Source organism: Aethina tumida, chromosome 2 (assembly GCF_024364675.1).
Source record: "Aethina tumida isolate Nest 87 chromosome 2, icAetTumi1.1, whole genome shotgun sequence".
Lineage (NCBI taxonomy): Eukaryota > Metazoa > Arthropoda > Insecta > Coleoptera > Nitidulidae > Aethina > Aethina tumida.
This window is the reverse complement of record NC_065436.1, coordinates 8,727,210-8,751,709: the sequence shown is the minus strand read 5'-3', so window position 1 is coordinate 8,751,709 and position 24,500 is coordinate 8,727,210. Positions and strand designations below refer to the sequence as shown.

The 24,500-nt window shown below is 27.8% G+C and overlaps 1 protein-coding gene across 1 annotated transcript in view; it reads left to right on the top strand.

Moving 5' to 3' along the window:
• LOC109599771 (regulating synaptic membrane exocytosis protein 2) overlaps positions 1-24,500 on the top strand; it is a 63,144-nt gene that overhangs the window by 26,021 nt on the left and 12,623 nt on the right. Inside the window, exons 7-9 of the mRNA XM_049962646.1 lie at positions 3,261-3,460; positions 17,331-17,657; positions 22,731-22,789. Coding sequence (XP_049818603.1) covers positions 3,261-3,460; positions 17,331-17,657; positions 22,731-22,789 — 586 coding nt within the window. The remainder of the gene's footprint in view (positions 1-3,260; positions 3,461-17,330; positions 17,658-22,730; positions 22,790-24,500) is intronic.

The window sequence follows — 24,500 nt, the reverse complement described above, 5'->3', positions numbered from 1 at the left end:
TTACTGTCCACTCAGATGTTTCATCCATTGTCACATATTGACGCAAAAATTTCGGTTCGTTACGTTGAAACATGGCCAAACACTGGTCAGAATCATCAACACATTCTTGTTTTTGATCAACAGTAGGCAAACGCTTTGAACAGAGCTTTCTCATAGTCAAATGCTCATGCAATATAAAGCCAACACTTTCTTTTGATATTTTTACGATGTCAGCTAACTCACGTAACGATTTCTGGTATTACCGCCTTATTTGGACGTCCATTGCGTTCTGCATCAGTGTCTCTACGTCCACGCTTGAAGTCAGCAAACTAACGTTTTATTATTGTTTCTGATAGGAGTCCCCATAACACTTTTCAAGCTATTGCTTAGCTTGAACGGTATTTTTTCCCATCAAGAAGCAGAATAAAATTAAAACAAGAAAATGTTTTTGATCCTTTGTTTTGAAAATAACAATAGTATTGTCACTCTCAACACAATAACTCACAAACTAATTAATAGAATATCATTAAATTTTAACAGCTGTCTTTTGAACATTAATACTAACTGAAAAAGAATGAACTGAACTAAATGCAATAAAATTAGCGCTATTTGTGTGTTAGGCCTGGGACTTTTCAGCCCATTCGTTTCCGGTCATATAATAAATAATTACTTTACAATTTTAAAACTAGCCCAATTTATTTTTTTATTTATTGAAATTAATATATTTTATATGAAAGCATATAAATACATAAATAACATTTTTTCTATTAACAATTAAATTAATATAACTCCAAACAACGATAATTTCTTTTATTTAGATCAGTTATATATAGATATAAAACAAATCAATAAGTTTTTCCATTAAATTATGTTCTTACAATTATATAATCGGCAGACTTGATGTTGTCGGTTTAATTTTTTATTAATATTTAATTTAAAGATTCAAATTATTCTCACATTTTTGAACATTAAAAAACGATTAACATATTCGAATCCTATAAAAAAATTTCCTTAGAAAATTTGAAAGAAGATATAAATTTTATTACTTTAAGATTCTATTGAGTTAAAAGTTTATAATACTTTTTATCCGTTAATTTTTACCTTTATATACATATTCAACTTTTATTTTCAATACTGTTTCATTTCTTATTTTCTAATACCCATTTATACAAACTCTTATTATTTTTTATTTTTTATTAAGAATTCAGGTATGTAAGAGCGGCTTCAGTATCTTGGTTTTAGGATTTTCGACTTAAAATACAGAACTCTAGGGAAATCTCTCCTTTTTAAGAAACACCCTTCTTATACTATACCTGGCTATAGGCACCTTTCCAAAATCGCTTACCCAAAAAGACATGATTCGAATTATAACAGAAAGATGCTAATAACTTGAGTCCTTACGGTTATTTAATGAAGTAATTCGTGTTTTTTTAAGAATTTTTAAATTAAAATATTGGATTTATATGATTCTTAATGTCAAGTAATAAATATTTGTTTATTTATTAATATGTTAAAAAATTAATCGTTATGATTCTACAATGGTGTAAAGTCTACCATTAAAAATACTTTTTCTGCAATTTTTCTTCATATTTTATAATAATTCAACTTAATATGGAAGCTAATTATTAGGACCTTGAATAAGTTTCGACTCTTTCTTCAAAAACAGCAACAGCAAAAAATTATCTTTTATAAATTTTTCGTAGGTTTCTCTTCACTTTCTAGACACTGATTCTAGTTTAGGAACTCTCGGCTGTAATATCTTTTTGTGAAGCTAATGAAAAGATTTGCCATTAAATACATCAGTACTACTCTGCATAATTTAACAATTTTACTTTATTTCAATATGTGTGATTAACATGATGATACAGTACAACTCCTTGGTAAGGACAATGAGTATTTTTTGACTGAGATATATTAGAAATCCTTTTAAGTGAACTCTATGTCTTGTAATTGATTTTTTTCTTATTAAATTATTACTCAATATAGTATTATGATCATGAATAAGTTCTCCCTGTTTCTTCAAAAACAGCTGTAATAGTACTTCGTACATGGAATTTCGATGGTACCGATTATGCAAGGAAGTATCGATTTTTTTTGGTTCTGAAAATGTCTACTTTTGTATCAAATAAAATGTATTTGCGAAGAATTTTATTTGACTATTTTATTCAAAAGCTGTGAAAATGCTCCGACGATATGCAGAAAATTGTTTTGATGCTTCAAAAATAATGATTTATAACTTGAGGATAAAAAACGTTCTGGCGCAACGAAAAAATTTGGAAATTGGAGGAATTACTTGATCAAGACCGATGTCAGACGCTATAAAAACTTGACAAATCATTACAAGTATATGATCAATAGTGTCAAAACTTTTAAAAGTGCTAGAAGTGATCATCCAAAAGTAAAGACGTTTTGTCATATGTCAACTACTAACTCACTACTAAGATACTACTAACACGTAGTTTCTCCTCTGCAGTTGGTAGGATATAATTTATTACCTCAACAACTGATGCGTTTGAGTTGAGCTCTTAAAAAACTCCTGCTATATGGACAGAGACATGGTAAAGTGTGTTTGTTACATGATAACGATCAATGTCATGTTGAAAACCCAGTGAAATAAAGCTCTGAAATATCTCAAAAGTTTACTAACACCACAATCACATATAAATAAAATTATTAAAAATAAAAAAACTGGTTTTAATAAGCAGAAGCTGTGAAAACAATTGATCTCTTCTTCAAATATAACTATAACTTGCACTTATCTTTATTGTTTATATTTTAAAATTTTCAGTTAATGGCGAAGTCATTTTATGAGTACAAAATAAAGTACATTCACTCAGGAATACATGATATATTAAGTTAATAATACTAATCTACTAAATCAATAGAGTCTCTTTCGATTTTTATGGAAATATGTTGAATACATTTTTGTTCTCCATGTGAGTCCATTTCAAGTAGAGTTTTAGCTTCGAGTTTTAATTTAATTAACTTTCAAAAAATATTTAATGTAAAAACTAAATAATACCAATACCAGTAATATTATTGATTTAAACCAATTGTTTATATTAATTTCTGAAATGTATCAGAGAAAATTAAACACGATAGAAAGATAGAACTTTAAATTGTAACAATTTTTTGCATATATAGAAAATATACTACATAATTATGAAATTTAAAAATGGCTTTTAATAAAATTTAATAATTTTTCAGGAACAATTTAGTAATACGAAACAAAGAAATAAAATGATTTTAAATAATTAAACAGTATAGTTTTATTGTTACAGACCTGATATTGCCGGACTAAGGATACCTGTTCCACGGCCTACGCCTGCTTTAGAAGACTTAGAAGCTACTCCAAGACGTCAAGCTTCAGTTGATGCGGAAGCTATCAGAATCGTTATCCATGATGTTGATTCTGGTTCTGCAGCTGCTGCTCAAAGAAGAGTTGTTCTACGCAGAGATCCAAGTGATAAAGCTCATAGAAGTAAGTACTCATATTTCTATTGCAAAAAATTAGTTTTTTTCGTATTATTTTAAATGTACAAGCATTATTACCACTAAACATTATTTAATTTTTAAAACTATTTATTTAATAAATAAAATGTAATATTTACAAGTAAAAAGATTTACTTTCTTACATATAAGGTATTCGATGGCAAATAGACAAATTATGAATTGGATCACTTAGTGCCTTAATGCCACAAGTATAATCGTCGGCGAACTTATTTTCTTATTTTTTAATTGGGAAAACTGTGTTCCATTTTTGTCCAATTTAATTTAATTTATTTCAGTCTTGCAACGAAAATATAGAACTGTTACTCATATTTTTAGGGTAATTTAGCTAAGATGTTTACAAATTTTATACTCATTTTTTGTCAATCACAAATGTTCTTAAATTAACATATGTTACCATCCAGATTAAATAGTAAACCGGATCAAGATGAATGGCATTTCATAACATCCAATGGTGCCTACTTATTTACAAACATTTTCATAAATTATTTTCCAATCAATAGTTCCAAATTACCAGTAATGTCAATAGCGTAGACAGTATATTTAATAATATGGATTACCATGTCAATATCATATTCCCGAGATTGCCAATAAATACATTATATAATATATGAACGCAATTCCTATTAAATTCATTTCAGGAGTTAATCACAAGCGCAAAATTGAATGTTTTAATAATCACACAATAGTAACTGCATATAACATATTACATATGGACAGATCCATTAATTTTCGACGAAAATGTGTGCGGGTGGGTGATCGATTTGGACCCCGATTTCTTCCTTGAAAGTACATCAGAAATAAAGATGATCCAGAAAATTTGAGCCCAATTCGATTTTTTCATTTTCAAAAATTTGTATCTCAGCTTCTCTTAAAAGTAGAGGATTCACAGTGAAAAATGCCGATTGAACGGAATTACTAAGTTATATAGAAGCTGACATACAAATTTTTGAAAATCACTAAAAAATTGACTTTTTTCAAATTTCAAACAATTCTACAGTGCCCGGATATTTTTAACAAATTCTTTATAAAAGTAAAAGATAATAATTTTTGTCATCTGATACATCGCATCATTCGGTTTTCATATTTTAGTTTCTAATATATAAATAGTTATTTATTACTTATTTCAAAATTAAACTATAATCTATCAAACAATCATAAAAAAACAAAATTTATTAGATTGTTTTAACATAAATTTTGAATAATACTGTTTTTACAAATATTTATTTCCTTTATGCGAAAGACACAAATGACATCATTTTTTCATAACATATTAGCAAGGAACAAGTTCTGTTCTTGTACGCTATGTGCGAAATGTTCTACTAAGACTGTCATTACAGTTAACTTAATAATATAATTATTCTAATTGATTAGAAAACAAAATAAAATTTAAAATATAATGCCATTTTTAAAACATCTTTTGAAGATACTTTGCCAAATTGGTGATTTTGACGGAGTGGCTTGTCATTACTCGAGTTAGGATTTTAGTTCTACTTAGCGAAATTGTTTCCTTGAGGAAATCAATTTCCTACATAATTTTCATTCTTCCATAACAGAAGACTCCGTTATTAAAAGATTTTTAATAATTCTTTTATTTTATTATAATTGATAAAAATTATATTTTACCTTTATAGTATTCGCCCTACTATAGTTTAAGTTATTCTGAAATTCAAGAAATTTACTTTTAATTAAAAAAATATAAATGTGTATTCCAAAGCCAAAGTAGTCTAATATTGGACTTTTTGAAGTTATAAAACACTATTTTTACTAAATAAAATTGTTACTTATTTACAGTGGATATGATCTCTTATAATAACAAGTATTATTATTCTTTATTCATCTTGCAATTTCTGTATTCCAAATTCTTGTAGTATTCAGGAAATTTTTTGGTAGCCATTTTAGAAGTTTTTGAAGACATATTCTTGTTGTACTCATGAAATCTTTTTGTTAGTCATTTTAGTAGCTTGTAAAGATATATTATATATATTTTTTTTTCACTGTAATTGGTTTAGCACTCTCTCTAACATAATAGGTGAAATGCCTAAAAAGGTATAGTTATTTGTTTTTGTTCTTCTGTGAAAGTTACGTTAAGTAATTATTACTTAAAGGTAAAAAAGGAAAGCAATAAAAATGTAACAAAATATTTTGAATTAATATGAGATAAAAAGAAAGTATCTGTGGAATTATAAAAGATACCTAATCAAATCAAATTATCAATCAATCGTTGATGGGAGAAGTGGTTTTCAAAGTTTTGTTTTGTTCTAAGTTATAAAGTATAAAAATATAAGGGTTTACTTAAACTGTTAATAAACCCCATTAAGATAATTATATTTATTTTGTAAATGGTGTTAGAATTTCATTGTTTATTTTAAATTAATATTTGTTATCTCATATATCATTTATTTGCATGTATTTACCCCTCATCTCACTTCATTAATTTTTTCCAGTGTTCGTCTTGTTGTATGGCAGAATAATGGTTTTTTTTTGTTGACAATCGCCAGATATTTTTCGACTAAACATTGATTCACTCGATCCAAAAAAGATCTACGTTAAAAGATGACCAGGTAATTAGAATGTCTTAATTTTGGAGGTAGACATGTTTGAACATTAATCATAGTAGTACCTCCAAGATGTCCATCGTATTCAGCTTGTAACCTCTTTGGTGAATAAAATGATTTTGGTCCACGAAGTTGAAGTTAAAGTTGACGATATTAATCGCAGATATCGTTATTTGTGCTTTTGAATAGTTATATCCATATTTAAAAATCTCCGAATATACTCCTTTGCAACACTTTAGTCTTCACAACCACTCTCCTTGGTTCCCCAAGTTTTTTTCTTAATACTTTCCCGTGAGCAATGAGATTTGTAATAATAATACATTTTGAAATATGGTTTCAAACATTTTATCAAACTTCTTCCGAGATTCTTCTTATATCAAACGTTACAATACCTCGTTCCATTTTCTTTTTAGTTGCAATGTTTACTGTTTGCAAGGAGATTCTTAGAGTACACTGTTCTAAGAAATTAACGCACTACACCAATAATAATTGATTAATATATATTCTGAAAACGGAAAAACTAAACGTACATACTCTGTATATTTATTTAAAAATGTTATTTATAAAACATATAAATTTGAACTTATTATGGGATATTTCCACCTCTTCTATGAATGACTCATTTTCTGTTCTATCTTACAAATTTCGAGTAGAAAACGCTCCACATCTCATATGTTATTCGGACGGTTAGGATGGTCCCTTCTCCCAAGAATATCCAAGATATGTTCTATTGGATTAAGATCTGAACTGCGAGCTGGCCATAGCATTAATTCCAACATCAGCAAGATAATTTTGGATAACACGGGCTATATGTGATCGTGCATGATCCTGTATTTGTAAAAAAAAATTGAACCATCAAAGAGACATATGGCACGACATATTTTTCAAGAATGTCCATAATGTCACACTCATTAAGGTTCCCATTATTTATCACTGCTGTTAAAGAAATGTCTCCCCAAATCATAATTGAGCCCCAAGTAAAATGGCATTTACGACTTTATATTGAGCTTATCTTTCATTTGGCCATCGAAACCTATGAATGTGTCTGTCACATGTTTTCAGGCAAAATCTAGATTCATCTCCAAAGAGAACTCGTTCCCAACCTGCTTCTACCCAATTAACGTGCTCTCTAGTAAAACTTCTCGAAGTCCCAAACCGTTGTCTCAAAGTCAAAAGTCTCAAAAAACTATCTTAAGCAGAAGTTGCAGCACAATTTCTACCCTGACCTGATCTCCTAGTATTGGTCCCCATCCATATAACAAACAACGGCTATTCTGCAGTAACTCTAACTTTTTTCCACTAAAACAACGACTTGGACACACTTATCGCGAGTTAAATTTATAGATCGCCGTTACATATTGACAATTAAATGGAAAATGAGGATGATAAATGAGTTCTAACGAAATAACACGCTACAGCGATAGTTTAACATTTATAATAATTCACAAGAATCGTCGGTATATTTCAAATGAAAAAAAATCTAAACATCTTGTACAGATGCTGGAACAGTATATTTAAAAAAGAACTTCCTACACTGTTTCTTTTTTGCCTCTGTTTCAAAACAGTAACGATGAGGAAAGACTATTTTTTCTCTTGTTTCTCTAGTCTTTTCTCTGCGTTTTTTATTGGTATCTGTGGAACTATGGGTGCTATTGTCTTATATAAACTATTTTTGAGGGGCTCTAACAATTAGAATACACAATTTGCCAGTTTAAAATTATCAGTTTTGTATTCCAATCCAATCCAATCCTGAGTTTTTATTTTTTTCTTCCAATTCATTGGGTTTGCTTTTATTTTGAGCTCAATATTTTGGTTCTCGTCAGATTTATTTTTATCACATTCCCAACTGAACGTGAATACGGAAGCAAGGGACGTAATTTTTAATACCGCTATTTTCCTTAGTTTAAACCATTCGCCAAAATGGAAAATGCAAAAAATACGACTCAAAATTTTAAGTAACTAAACATATTTAGTCTGACTATGATGTACAGAAATGTGTTAAATAAAATTACATATATTTACACTTGTGAGTGAGTTTTAAAATTATTTAGTTAAATTCCAGATGATCCTTAACGTTTCGAACGTTGTGTTATCTGAAAAAGATAATTTATAAATATTTCAAACAAAAAACAATGTATTTAATTAAAAACCTGATAGAGTCAATTCCACTAATTTAAATAGTAATAAGTAAATTTAACTCTAGGGGTTACAGCACTATTAACAGTATATGATCATGTTCACAATAAATTCGACTAAATTTATTTTGTTCAAAATATATATGGAATAATTTTAGGACTTTTAGGAACGCCTAACTTCGAAAAATGTGTATATTGTGGAATCTGATGGCCAGTAGTTGGTAAATGGAACAGAATATTCATAAAGTATGCGTAGGAATTTCATAATTCCAGGATTCTCATTAAGAAATAACTTGTGCTTGGAGGCGACAATCTAGGCGGATAGTTTAGGGAATAAAGCGATGGACTGCGTTCTGTTAATTGACCCCCTAATAAATTATTAAATGGAATTCCTAAAAAGTTTAAGCTAAATTTGTATATTACTCATAATTATGTTATTTTTCCATTACGATTATTACTTTCACAAAGTCAATCATAGATGTAATGTTTATGTTTAATATTTGACTTAATTTTTTATCCATTGATTATTTCTAAAAGTTAATCATCGACCTCAAAGAAGTACTAATGTACTTGAAGTGAATTTAGAATAAATATTTATTAAGAATAATTGACTAATAATACAACGAAGTATTAATCTATTAATCTGTAAGCGAGCAAACCGAAATACAATTAGACAACTAAAGTCTTATTAAAACTGAAATTAAGATTAAGCACTAAACTTCATATCATTTATAACCTTGGATTAAACTATTTATATTAGTAGATAAATCAGAGTCTAATAAGTTGAGTACAGATATATTATGTAATTGGAACAATGCCAGAAATAAAATTTAAAGTATATTTTATCTTACAGTTTAGAAAATTCTAGGGTCTTATCCATAGTTAAGTTAAAGTATATACTTTTTCTATAATACAGAAAAAAAAGTTGGGCAAATTAGTATGAAATTTTCGTATATAATAAAGCTTTTCACTTGAAAAATCGGTTGTTTCTTAGTTTTTAATTCAAAAAATATATTAAAATTGTTTACGCAAGTCCTTATTTTTAAGAAATAAGAATATATATTCAAAATGTACGCAGAAAATACTTTTACGGTTATTTTCTTCTGTCTTGTTTCTCTCTAACATGTTTTATTCGTATAACTTTATATTTGTTTTCGATTTAATTAAGTTTATTCCCTATGAAAAAAATAAATTGATAATCCGTATTGTTGCGTAATATTTGTTTCAAATTTTAAATTAATCTTTTATATTAGGGAAACCGGAAACTAATGACGCTTTGTTACATTAAATTCAAACCAATATATTTTTTAGTCTATATTTTTAATCAATAATATAAACACTCTCGTTATCAATATCCTTTTGCCATCTAGTGTTCAAATTTTCAATCCAGTCTCGACAAAAATCAATTGCCTTTTGATATATTCTGGTAAAATGAATGAAGTAGGTGGTGACTTAAGTCCCTTAAGAAACCGAACGTCTCCAACAACAATCCAACTTCAACCAGTCAGATGAACTAAACAAATGTTTTTTCCCAATATTATTACCAAACTAATTTAAGAGTTTTTCTATAAGAAATCCTACTGTAAATAATAATGTATTTGGTCTAAAAAAACCTTAATTATATCTTAAACGCATTTTGGGTTAATTCAGTTGCCCTGAACACGAAAATCTTACCATTTTATTTTTTCATTTGGGTCATTCGCCTCCATAATGACAAATTGGTGTTTTCCAGTTTACCATTTTACTTAAAGTGACGTCAAGAAATAGTTATAAGCCTGATTAAGATAAATAATATTAGAATCATTAGAAAGACGATTAAATTACACGTTCAATGGTATATAATTTGTTACCATCGGAAAGAAAATAACAGTTGAAACTTTCTAATTTCATGTTATTTGCTGCGATTTTCTGCCATTTTTTTTATTTGAGTAATATTTTTCAATAAGAAATAATTCCAATAAATTTTACATTTTTTATGGATAACTTATTCAATTACAAACATTTCTTGTCTAGGGTTAAAATTGAGTAAATAATTGAAGGAAGATATAATATACTATAATATAACAATGAAAAATTTCCTATAATTTCAATTTTATATATACAATATATTTAATGAAAAATAAATTTCGGAAATTATAAGAAGTTTAATTGAAGTAGTTATTTCACAATGCTCGTTTTATAACGAGAATTGACGCAGTTAGAAGCTTTCCAGGGAGTTGTTAACAAGTTTTTGAGGCAATACAAGTGTCTCAATTAATTCATAAAGATTAAAACATTAATTCAAAAGTACAATGCAATTTATATACATGTGTATGTTATTAATTCAGTTTCAAGTTCAAGGCGAACCTCTTTACTTAGTTTTTGTGATATACGATAGCTCGTATATTAAGTAAATTATTAATTATACAATTAAAACTTGTTATATTACTACAATTTGATGTCGAAAAAAATTACTCAAATGAGAAAAGTGAATATTCCAAAATTATACGAATTTGCCATCATCTACGTGAATGATTTAAGTAAAATAAAAATGAATATCACGTTCTCGTTCAACACACCCGAATTATCTTAAATATATACAAAAAAATCTCTATTTATGCTCTAAACTGAAATTTTTAATGATAATAATGTAATAAGTGTTTTGGAGTTAAAATAGTAAATAAGATATTTGATATGTCATATAATCTACTTACAATAAGAATTTTTACAAAAATTATGCAAAAATCTTCCAGAAACAATTTGATGTTAAACGATTCATAATATTGACTTTATTTAAATAAAGTTATTTTAAAATTTTTACATTTCCTACATTTTTCAATATTTATATAGCAAATATAACAAATTTTCAAATAATTATATTTTTCTTGAACTCCCAAAAAATTATTTATTACAAAATTTTAATTAATTACAGCTTATTGTTGATTCAATAAAAGAAATTATGCCACTAGGGCAGTCGGCAACATTTTGGCAGGCAAAGAAGGCTACTTAGTGGCAAAGTAAAGTATAGGCGAACCGCATAATTTTCATAATCGGTCCCATAACCCTTATAAGACTCATTTACAAAACGGGCCATGGGTCGCAAGGATATGAGCTGAGGGCCGCAGGTTGCCGACCGCTGCTCTAGGGCATCTTTCGTCATAATCCAACGGTAGTCCGCTAACATCTCACGAGTCCATTTTCCCTAATACAATTCCATCGTTTCTTCTTAGGCAATTCCAAATCTTTAGTAAGGTGATTTAATACTCTTTAACTTATGAGGTTTACTGAACAAAGTTTAGACCACATTTCTCGATGCATCATACTGGTCCGTTTGACAATCATCAGGCTATATTTCTGATAATTTTCGGTGTGATAACATATGGTCTCTCAAATACAGAATAAATATTTTTTAGATTATACTAACCTTCTAAAGGCACCTAAATTTTATGACGATCTGTCGTTTGGTTCAAAAGTTATTTTGATTATTATTATTATTTTTTGCGGAAGAAAAATATCGTTACATGACTTGATAAATATTATCCAGGACACTGTACCTGGAAAATCGACTATCATTGACTGGTTTTCAGAATTTAAACGTGGTCGTACGAATATCAATGATGTGTGAAGCTTTGATCACCTAAAAGTTACACTGGAAAACATAAAAAATTAAAATTTATGCTGTATATGCTTAAATCCTTTACAAAGTACATTTGCTATAATAATATATATAATTATGCTATTTTGGTCTATTGCTATTTCCAGTAACGAAGTATATTCTGCTCAATCGTTAAAATGATTAAGATTATTAGGTAATATGCGTAGTTATGGCCTTTTGCGACTCTAGCAATTTACCTTTCAAAGGAATATCATACGAAAACATATCAAAACGTATATTGAGTTACTAATTATAACTTAGTTAATACAGTTCATTAGTTTTAGAAAAAAGTAAAAAATAGACAAAAACTCCAAAATTTTGTTAAAAATATGAAACTTTTAATTCAGAGAGTGTAATACCTTATTATAAATTACAATTTATAACAGTTAATTTGATATCATAAGATCAATTATAGACGTACACAATATTAAGTATTAACTCTCAGTGGATTAAAGAAAAATATATGCTTTTTTCCAATAAACTTAAGTATTTGAAAACTAAGATAATTCTAATGCGGAGGGGAAGGAGGTGCCATCACATCTTAACAAACCCACTCAAGAGGGAAAGGAGTTCTAAATTTAAGAAAAACACTCATGTCTTTCATTTTATTAACGCATCACCAGTTACAAAAATGCATTTTTACTGAATGATTTTGAAGTTGTCGAGCTGAAAGTTGGAATAAAGGAGTACACGTCTAACGTGCTTTTTACTCTTAGTTATTTCTTCTTCATAATTTCAAAATGTTTATTATCTAACTATAATACAACATTCGAATATTCTACATTGACCGCATCTTTGATGTAATTCAGCCATTCTCAAACATATTCTTATGCATTCTGATTACACTCACCATGCATTAAAACCACATCAACAACTTCATTATTATTATTATTATTATTCACTTCAGCTTCTTGAAAGTTATTATCAGTTTTGAATGTCAATTAAAAATAAAATAAGTCTAGTTTAAATTAATCTTAATGAAAGTAAAATAAATAAAAATTATTTTGTTTGGGTGTTTTATTAATTCCAAAGATCCAAATTCAGCTGAATTTAATCAATAACGTAATTTGTGAATTTTTAATGAAATGATGATTTGAAATAAACAAGTTTATACAAAAATAAAAGCACTATTTACAAACCCAAATTAAAACACCCTTAAATATTAATACTAACTCTCATCTTTTAATTATTTATTTCTGGGCGTGCGATAATTATTTTAAGATGGTCCGTATTCGATTGATTATTTACTCCCACGCTGTTAAATGAGAGCATCATTCACTGGCTCGTTTCCATCGAATGGAGTATTCGAGCGCCCTCCGGACCGTTCTCGTTTATTGAAAGTTGATGACAATCCAACAAAATAGTGATTATTATTCATAAAGGACTATAAATTTCCTTCATAACTCCATGAAAAATCTATATTCAATTAATATATTGAACGTTCAGTTTGATCATTAACAAACTAAACATACCATCTTACTTAAACATATTTGGTTATACGTTATGTAATTCAATTAGGTGAATAATATTAAAATTTAACAAGAATTTAGGTTTTCTTTCTTTCTTCTTTCCATCAGAAGTTTCATGTCATACCTGAACGTGTTGAAAAGTATATATAATATTCCAAAATTTTAAAAATTAAAATGTGAATATTGTCAAAAATTACTTGATATGTGATATTAAGCAAATAATAAATAGAATTTCACAAATTTGTCCTTATATGTTTTGTAAATGTCTTAAATGAAAAATTTAAATACGGTTTTCGTTATCAGGATACAATTTTCAACTTACTATTACTTGATATGTGATATTAAGCCAATTAGATATAATTGTGTTATTTATTTATATTCATTCTGAATGGAACTTTACGTAAGATAATAAATAGAATCTCACAAATTTGTCCTTATATATTTTGTAAATGTCTTAAATGAAAAATGTAAATACGGTTTTCGTTATCAGGATACAATTTTCAACTTACTATTACTTGATATCTGATATTAAGCAAATTAGATATAATTGTGTTATTTATTTATATTCATTCTGACTGGAACTTTATGTAAAATAATAAATAGAATCTCACAAATTTGTCCTCATATGTTTTCAAAATGTCTTAAAGGAAAAAAATAAATATGGTTTTCGTTATCAGGATAGGATTTTCAACTTGCTATTAGTTGATATGTGATATTAAGCAAATTAGATGTAATTGTGTTATTTATTTATATTCATTCTGAATAGAACTCTGCGTAAAATAATAAATAGAATCTCACAAATTTGTCCTTATATGTTTTGTAAATGTCTTAAATGAAAAAAGTAAATATGGTTTTCGTTATCAGGATGCGATGTTCAACTTATTATTACTTGATATGTGATATTAAGCAAATTAGATATAATTGTGTTATTTATTTATATTCATTCTGAATGGAACTTTACAGAAAATAATAAATAGAATCTCACAAATTTGTCCTCATATGTATTGTAAATGTCTTAAATGAAAAAAATAAATACTGTTTTCGTTATCACGATACGATTTTCAACTTCTGTGACATTCTATGTTCAATATGAAAATGGAGTTCTAAATTAGAAAGCAGAGAAATCTTCTTTATCGACTTTACAATATTTAACCAGTTTATTGTAAGACATACAGTTAAAATATTTAAATAATATAAAAATACACTGTCACCCATTTGAATACGACCCCAATAAATATTTTTTTGTTTGATTTTAACAAACTTTTTTCAATTGTAAAGCATGAAAATATATACTTATATACAAAATGTGACGTTTTTACTCCAAAACCAAAACCTACTGGGTAATTTTTTATGAAAATTGAAGAATTCACAAGTAAATTTTTGATAGCAAATCTGCAATTAAGCAAGCACCACTGGATTAATAATCCAAAATGGAAATTACATTGTAAGCTTTTGAGAAGGTTCTTTCACTCCATCTTTCACACCACTAGATTACAGTCATATAGATAAATTTTGGATGAAGTATTATAATATTATAATATTATGTGTTACTTGTTTTTTTAACAACAGATACCTAAGTTATTAAAAAAAAAATAATATTATAATATTATGTATTACTTGTTTTTTTAATATCAGATACCTAAGTTATTAAAACAAACCTTTAGATAGTTAATATTTCTGAAAATCCTTTTGAAATTCAATAAATGTCTTCAAGTTTATATTTTTTGTTAATTCCAATTTTATTAATTAAATTAATCAGCAGACCAATCCCCTCACATCAGATTTCAAATAACGTTTGTTCTCAAAAAAAAATTAAAACCCTTCCCCTACTGATTATGGCTTCAGCAAGACTTCGAATTTTTATATTAAACTATGGGACTCGGTTGGTGTTGAGAAGGAATTTTTCCCTGAAACAACCAAATAGCTGTTATTTTGTTTTATAGTGATGGTTCTAGTTTCTATTATAGCTGCATTCTAATCCCCAACAATCTCCGGCATGATAAAATGAATCTCAGAAATTTACCATACACAAATCCCCCACAAAACTAAAATATTAATTATCTTTACTTACATTTTAGTGTTCATAATTAACTCGGGAATTTAATTAAAATTCAGTTTAATTAAAACCTAATTAAATTTACAAATAAGTAATAGAAAAACAAAACAATGACAAATAATATATATAAGAATTACAAGAATAAAATATTAAATTAAAAATTAAAAAACTTAGTAAATAGGCCTTACTTTTATGAATGTTTAAACCAAACACCAGAAGAGGATGATGAGGTGTGATTTAAGTTCTTTTGGAACAAAGTGTCTCCAACAACAACTGAATTGCCAAACTAATTTAAGAGTTTTCCTAATTATGAAACTCTACTCCAAATAGGCTGAAAAATCTTAGTGAAATTCAGTATACGTTTATCCAAGCAAGATTCAAGTCCGATAACATATTCATAACTCTATCACTATACTCACAAAAATATTCAAATGTTTAAAATTAATTAATTAATTGTATCATACGATTGTTGATCAACATAAATCTCGTACAGAAAATAGACTCACAATTCTCTAAAACACAGTGGAATATGAAATATATAAAATAGAATGCATTCTAATTTTATATTATATTATATGTTATTTGGTCTCACAGTAATGAATATTTGGAAAAATTTTAATGTATTGATTTGGTGATATACAGCTTTAAAGCACTAATCGTTCTTATTTAAAATCATTTGATCATTTATTCAAGTATGGACATCAACAAAGCGTTTGACCCAGGAATAAACGTACTGTACGATGGTGGTTCCAAAAATTCCGGGACTGGGATGAGAGCCTCCTATAAACATTTCTTAATTAAATTGTGACTGGAGATGAAAAGTAGATACTATAGAACAATCGACGATGTTCAGCACAATGGTTCAACAGTAACCAGGCTCCCAAATACTTTCCAAAAATGGAATTGCAAAAGAAGATTATGGTTACAGTTTAGTAGTCCGCTTCCGGTGTGATCTATTACAGCCCCCTGAATCTTGATAAAACAATTCCGGTGGTGACATACTGTTAACGTACTTCAACAACTTTATCGCTTCCGGAACCCCTTAGTTCTATTCCAGTATAAATAAGGTTATTTTTCGTCGGTAAAAATGTATTGGCTCAAATGGTTCTTATTTCGATTAATAAAGTTTTGTTTAAACTGAGATTTGTGCATTTTATTTTTAAGACTAAAAAATGGAATAACTTTTTTAACAACCTAATATTATTTAACAATATTTTACTTCTGTTGACAACTCTAAAAGTTATGTTCTATAATAATATTTGTTTTATAAATCTTAATAATTAATGTATTGCAATCACCAATTTGAGTTTTTGCACATATGTCATCATGTTGTAGCTGTACTGTACTCTTGGTGAACGGATCATACCTACTTAGTAGGTTCTACCCTTGGTAATTGGGACTAACATCCACAGGATAAACTTTACGAACTTTACGACACCCTACTGTTCTAGTTACATGATCTGAAGGCTCAAAAATCACTGAGTTTAAAGGAAAAAATAAATAATTTTTAACATACACCTTCTTTATTGTATAATTGTAATATACCTTTAAAATACAGTCGAACTCGATTTTATTAAATAAAATACTGTCATAGAAAGTTAGATTTACAAAAGATACTGCCATACATACACAAAATAAGATTTTGAAATAAAAAAATATATAATACATAATATGGTACAATCAATATTATTATTATTATTATTATTATTATGTAAAGTTTACTTGAGACAGGAGAAATTCGACTTATCGAAGGTTGTGCCAAATATTTAGCTCGAGTTACCAAGTTCAAAATTACACATAATTTTCACCCTGGATGCCATTGCTAACCAATTTGCTTAGAGCTATCAAAAATTCAAATATAATTCGTCTATAATATTAGAATTTCCAGTATTTTGAACTAGTTTTTTTTAAACTTTATTATAAATTATTAGTTTATATTAAAAAATATAATCAACATTATTTTAATTGAATATAAATTTCGTATTTCAGCTCGCGGCTTTGGCATGCGTGTGGTAGGAGGTAAAACAGGGGCGGACGGTAGATTATTTGCCTACATCGTGTGGACGGTACCAGGGGGACCGGCAGAAAAAGGAGGCCTGCAGCAGGGCGATAAAGTTCTTGAATGGGGCGGTGTGTCTTTAATCGACCGCTCTTTTGAGGAGGTATGTGCCATTATGGATCGCACCGGAGATATGGTCGAACTATTGGTTGAACATGCAACTGATTTAAGGATGTGCGATCTCCTTGACGATCCCATACCGCCCCCAAGTATTTGTCGAAAACCCTCAGACGCCGGTATAACAGCATTACACGTTGGTAAGTTTGTAAGATAAAAGAACAATATTTCTATACTATTATTCTGTTAAAAATGGTTACCTCAAAGAAAACAATGTATATTTTATGTATTAAGTATATTTTTGGACATATATTCTCTAAATTTTAAGACTGTTCTTCGATTCAATTCGTCATTATATATGTGGATAATTATTAGGGTGACCGGAAAGTAATGTTGTTTTCTTAAATTCAAACGAAAAAAATGTATAACTCTTTATTTTTAATCAATAATATAATTACCCTTGTTATCAACAACCTTTTGCCATCTATTATACTAATTTTCACAGGCAGATTTTAGAGGACTCAAATACCTGCTCTGCTTATATTTTCAGTCTGATGTAAATGTTTCTGGATGGTCGACCAAGGTTGGTTAAGGGTGTTTGAGAATTCTTCGATTATTTGACATGGTTTTTTCATTTCTGCTCTTAGTATGTCGTTATCTATTGTTGTTGGTCTTCCGATAGAAGTCAAGGAGTTCAAAAAAAAAAAACAATCTACGACATGATAAAATTTAACAATTAGTCCTTTATAACCTTCACTGAACGGGTATCGAAAACATTTAAAACAAGTAAGATCAAATTCTCTTCTAACGGTGTTGGGATTTACTAACCTTTCCAATGTTTTTAAAATAAATGGTGTTAGACTTCTTTAATTAAACGATTATCATAATATTATTATAATTCTATATTACTAATATCCTTAATTACACATCTCCAAATGATACAAAATTTTTAAAAAGAATCTTTATAGAAATGAAAGCCCGTCTTGTAGTAAAATATATTTGTAGATTTGTAAGGCTTTTTAGCTCATTTTACTTTACAGCCAATACAAGGTTTTTCTTGGTATAAAATATGGCAAACCAATCTACAAGCTTTCATTTAGAACACGTTTCCATCTGGCATTTTTACTACATTTGATACCCTCCCAACTTACCTACGGTTAAATCTTGTTGATTCCCATGTTGATGAAACCTGTAGAATATCCAATTTTCTGCTTTTTGCAAACACGATTATATCGTTCATGTCGTCTCTTATAATTTATACATTGATATATCAAATTGATTAATATCTAGTTAGTTGGACGGAATTAACTTGACACACCGTTATTTTATTTACTTTGATTATTTTAAATATATAGAATATTATTATGAGAATTAAAAAACATCTTAATTTTTCAATAGAATATTTATTTTATTAATTTTGTTCTTATATATAAACTTTCTTAAGAGAAAATAATAATAATAATTTATATTTTGTCATTTCTGGTAATTTTATAAACCAATATGTGTATCCGGAAACATCTCCAATTTTCCAATTTTATAAAATAAATGTCGCCTTATATGTATTATTTCTTCCTTTTTTTGTTTTAAAAAGTTTGGAAGAAATTTACAATGGGTTTGTTTCTGATTTTATATATTTTAAAATAGTATATATTTGCGCATCCACCATTTTTGAAACATATTATTAATTTACCAAATTCTGATTAGTTATAACTTTTAAATTATAAAAATACCAATGCTTTAAACAATTAATAAACCTAATATACCAATGCCACCGAGATATTTATATTTTAGATTTTCTTTTTTCTTAAATTAATATATGTTGATGCATCCACCATTTTTGAAACATATTAATTTATCAACAGATCTTCAAAATTTTGTTTTGTTCTAAGTTATAAAGTAAAAAAAAGGGTTTCAGATACTTCTTCAACTGTTAATAAATCCTGTATTCCCTAAATCCATTAAGATAATTACATTTATTTTATAAATGGTGTTAGAATTTCATTGTTTAATTTAAATTAATATATGTTCTCATATATCATTTATTTGCCTGTATTTACCTCCCATCCCAAATCATTAATTTTTTCTAGTTTTCATCTTGTACAGTATGGTCTATTGTCGTGTAGCAGAATAATGCCTTTTGTGTTGACAATCGCCAGATACTCTTCGACTAAACATTGGTTCACTCGATTTAAATGTTCACAAAAAAGGTCTGCGTTAACAGATTGTCTTAGGTTTCAGCACTTGTAAATGAACAATTCCAACATCACAAAAGTTTTTGGTCGCAACTGTTACGTTACTACCCTTGTAATACGAAATTTTGGTAGTTGACAGGTCATTTCTCCACAAATTGCAAAAACAAGTTATTATTGAATTATTTAGAAGTGAACAAGAAAATTCACATTAAAATGGCTTTGGCATGCCAAAATGACAGACAAGTACCATCATGCGCAGAAACTACATTACTTCAAATTTTTTCAAAATACAAATAAGTATGGTGTATTAAATAAAGTTGAAAGTTAGTTTTTACATTTTTTGGTTTATATCACATATTAAATATGATGATATGAAAAGTATGATACTAATTATATTTGTCTCTTGTTTGTTATTGCAAAGTTTAGAAACCGAACAAATTTCTCACATTCGATTTATGATAATTTATTTCAGTTCTATAATATTAAAAGTTAACTTTTAAAAAATACTTTCCAACTCCAAGTAAAAAAACGCTTAGTGTTTTCATTTTTTTTTAATAATATGTCTCAAAATTTCATTAACATAAAGCGTATACAAAAATTTGTGTTTCTATAATAAAAAAATAATATAATTCTATCATAAAAAAGTTGAATAAGCTGATTTCATCTTAAAATAAATTTCCTCTCTTCTTTATCAGGTGAATTTAATTTATTTCAAATCCTAATCTTTTTAATATCCTACGCAAATCAAAGATGAGTTGGACTCTGTGTATGGGGACTCTGCACCATCATTTGTTACAGTGAAATTTTGGGCAGCTGTATTTAAACGTGACCGTAATATTTTGGAAGACGGTGAACGTTCGGGACGTCCAAAAATTGCAACTACTGCCGATAACATTGCTAAAGTTCACCAAATAGTGTTAAACAAATGCCGAATTAAAGTGAGAGAGATGGCAGAGGTAATGAAAATATCGAAATAACGTGTCTGCCACATATTAAATAAAGATTTAGACATGAGAAAGCTGTTTACTTGTTGGGTGTCGTGTTTACTCACGTTAGACCAAAAACGTATTCGTATGAACATTTCCAACGCTCTATTGGCCCAGTTTAGATGCAACAAATCCGAGTTTAGGCGCCGATTAATTACTGTAGATGAAACTTGGATACACTTATATGCCCGAAACAAACATACAGTCAAAACAGTGGACTGCAAAGGGGGAACCGGCTACAAAAAAAGCAAAAACTGTGTTTTCGGCTGGGAAAGTGATGACAACAGTTTTTTGGGATAGTCATGGAGTTATCTTAATCGATTATCTTCAAAAAGGAAAAACCATTACAGGAGCATACTACATATCATTACTTGACAAGTTAAAGGCGGAAATTGCGGAAAAACGGCCACATTTGCAAAAATAGAAAATCCTGTTTCACCAAGGCAACTCGCCGTCTCACACCTCAGCGTTGCCATGGCAAAAATCCACGAATTGCAGTTTGAACTGCTTGACCATCCGCCTTATTCACCAGATCTCATACGACTTCTTTTTGTTCCCTCATCTAAAAACTGCGCTGGGAGGACAGAGATGTTTGTCAAATGAGGAGGCAATCACCTTCGTGAACAATTATTTTGCAAATAAAAACACTGGATACTATTTGGGCGGGTTAGAGAGATGGGAGCACCGCAGAGAGAAGTGTGTAGAGTTACAAGGGGACTATGTAGAAAAATAAATAAAAAATTTAAGAAAAAAATTGTTAAATCATTGTTAGGTTGGAAACTTTTCAGACCACCCTCGTTTCGTCAATATTTTTTCTACAGTTTAAAATAAAAATATAATTTTATGGATATCTTACTCTAAGCGTTTTTCTAAATATAATAATATAGCTCAAAACTATTACCAGTTTGTGTCATTTAAAACCAATAATTCTCAAGACGTGATCCAGACTTACAGTTTAATATTATCGTTAAAAGGGTTTTAAGACGGACGTCGATAAATGTGCAACTACAAATAAAAATAATGAAAAGGTGAAGTGAAAATCGAAAAGTTTTTATTTACTGAATTTTTGTGCTTCCTTTTCTTTTCATTAATTTGTCCTTGTATATTTACTTTTCTTACACGTAATATTAAAAATTAACACAATCTCAATCATATTTAATATGACAATACGTGAAATACAGAAAAATAATATTATCGATTGATATATTGATTAATCTTCAGTAAAATTATTTCAAATTTTAATTTTGTTCAGTATGATTTCCATCAATTTTATTGTACCAGTATATTTCTATGACGAGCAACATCAGTATTAGCGTAATTAACATAAAAAATAAATTTTACATGACATATTATCTTTCAAAGATCCATTCTTTCTCATTTATGCTATTTATTCAGAAAGATTTAACGCTCACTTGAGATGAATACTTCGTTAAAAAGGTTTACGCATCAGCTAATAAAGAAACTAAACTTTTACTTTGATCATTATTCTGTCAAGACTTAATAGGGTAGCAGAAAGGTTTGCTTAATTTAAACCACTCAAACGAAACCATTACCAGTGAATTTGAATTTTAGCCATTTCTAAAAATATTATTCGATTATGATCTTCTAGGACTCTAAAGAAAAAAAAAAGAATGAAAATTTAAGTGAAATTGTAAACAATAAAAAAATAAATATAATGTTATATACAGTGTGGGTCAATATTTCAGTATTGTTAAAAAATAATATAATTTGTGCCATTTTTAACAGTTTTTCCATAAATTACTTGATTAAAAAAAATAAATATAAAAATACGGTATATTTTGATATATAATCATTTCAAGGGGTATTTAATCCAATGGTAAAGTTCAATCAATTCAATTAGTATGTATAAAATATTTCCCTGTAGGATTTGGTTTTAGACAAAATTTTGTCTACACGTACATATTTTCATACTCTACAATTGAAAAAAAATGTTTATTAAAATCGCTTTCACCTGGGCCACACTGTAAGTGGATGGCCCAATTATGAACCTGAAATAAGATAATAAGATTTTTGTTATAAACTAATGTTATCCATAATTATACTAAACTAATATTATAAAATAATTTTGTTTCAGAACCAGAGACCGACAAAGCACCTTCATCGCCTACCAGAAGGAAACTACCTAAGACCCCGGTATAAATAATTTTTTATTTTATATTAATTCCAAATATGTATGTATATCTCAATGATTACCTAAAAACTTATAAATGATTTAAAATTAATTTCCCTATAAAAAAATAATACTTAATTACTTATTATTTCTTTTATATTACTTTTCGATATTCATTATATATTTTTTTTAAATCTCGATAGCTTTATAAAAATCTTAACCTTACGCACTTTGAACTTCTTAATAAAATCCTCTAGTTTATTTATATTTCAACGTGTTAATCTGAAATTAGATGCAGATAATGAAAAACTTAAATTAAATAATTTATTCCAACATTAGTTTCATTATAATTTTCTGACTCATACCTAATAGCTTCATAATCTATAATTACAGAATCAATAATAAATTGTACCATTGTGTAAGTTGGAACATTGATATTTTATGTGCATCTAATTTTAAAGCTATATATAAAAAAAATTAATCAATATTTATACTACATATCTTTAAGAAACAATCTTTAAATATTTATGTACTTTTATATTATATATTTTTACAATATTTTCATATTAACTCTAAGAAGGTATATTAACAGAAAATGACTAAATTTATACATACAAATGAGTAGTAATAATTCTGATAAAAATATAACAAATAATTCATATTAATATTAAAACCCAAAATCATATTTTAAATTCCAAATTTTGCAGAGTCGTTAAGTTAATTAATTTAATAACATCACAAATTTTATTCTGAAAAAAGTAAGAGTATTTTTCCTTAAAAAGTGGATGGATTTCTTTCTAACGAGATATATTTACCAACTGGTTTATATATCTTTATATTCGACAATCAATATATAAATATACATATTTGACATTAATAGTAACTAATATAAGAAAAATATACTTTTTTAGATATTCCATGTAAGGTTAAAAATGAATCATTACGAGAATTTAATTTAAAGGAGGCATTTTTTATTATAATATAATATTTCAGAATATAAATCTACAAATATTTCGGCTGACACGCGAACGTAATATATTATTTTGCGCCCCATCGACAGTACATAATTTCTTCGTATTATACATGAGTCCCATACATCCACTGTCAAGGCTGATGTCGCTAAAATTATGGTACCTATTTCCCTCAAACCTTTTCCATGTTCGTTTTTGATTAAAAATGTTTTTTTTTGTATATTTAATAAATTTAGACTTCAGTCTCCCTAAATATAAAAAAAATTATCCATTTATAAATACCTTTTGAACCTTTTTGGAAAATTGTTAATGTAGGTAAATTAATTTTATAGCTATTAAACATGTAAATTTTTGGGTATGTGCTAAAATAGAATTAGAGAGGCGAATTCATCAAAATGTATTATATATAATAATTTGATTATAAAACTAGTAGGAAACAATAATTCCTTTATTATATACGTACCGTAATGAGAATAACAGTGGACCTTACATGCATACTCACTGTTGACTATAGAATCAATCAATCGATTCTAATAGTGTTGTTCTGTTTATATTTTATTTAATAAAACAATACATGTTTCCCATACATGACCACGGTGATTCAGCCATTCAATCAATATCAAATATAGTGTTACAATAATCAAGAATGAATATTTGGATAGTTATTCTTAGTTTATTCAGTATAATTGAAGGATTTAACGTTACCCAAAAATTTAACAAACAAATATATGTGTGACCACCGTACTTACTGAAATAGAAAATT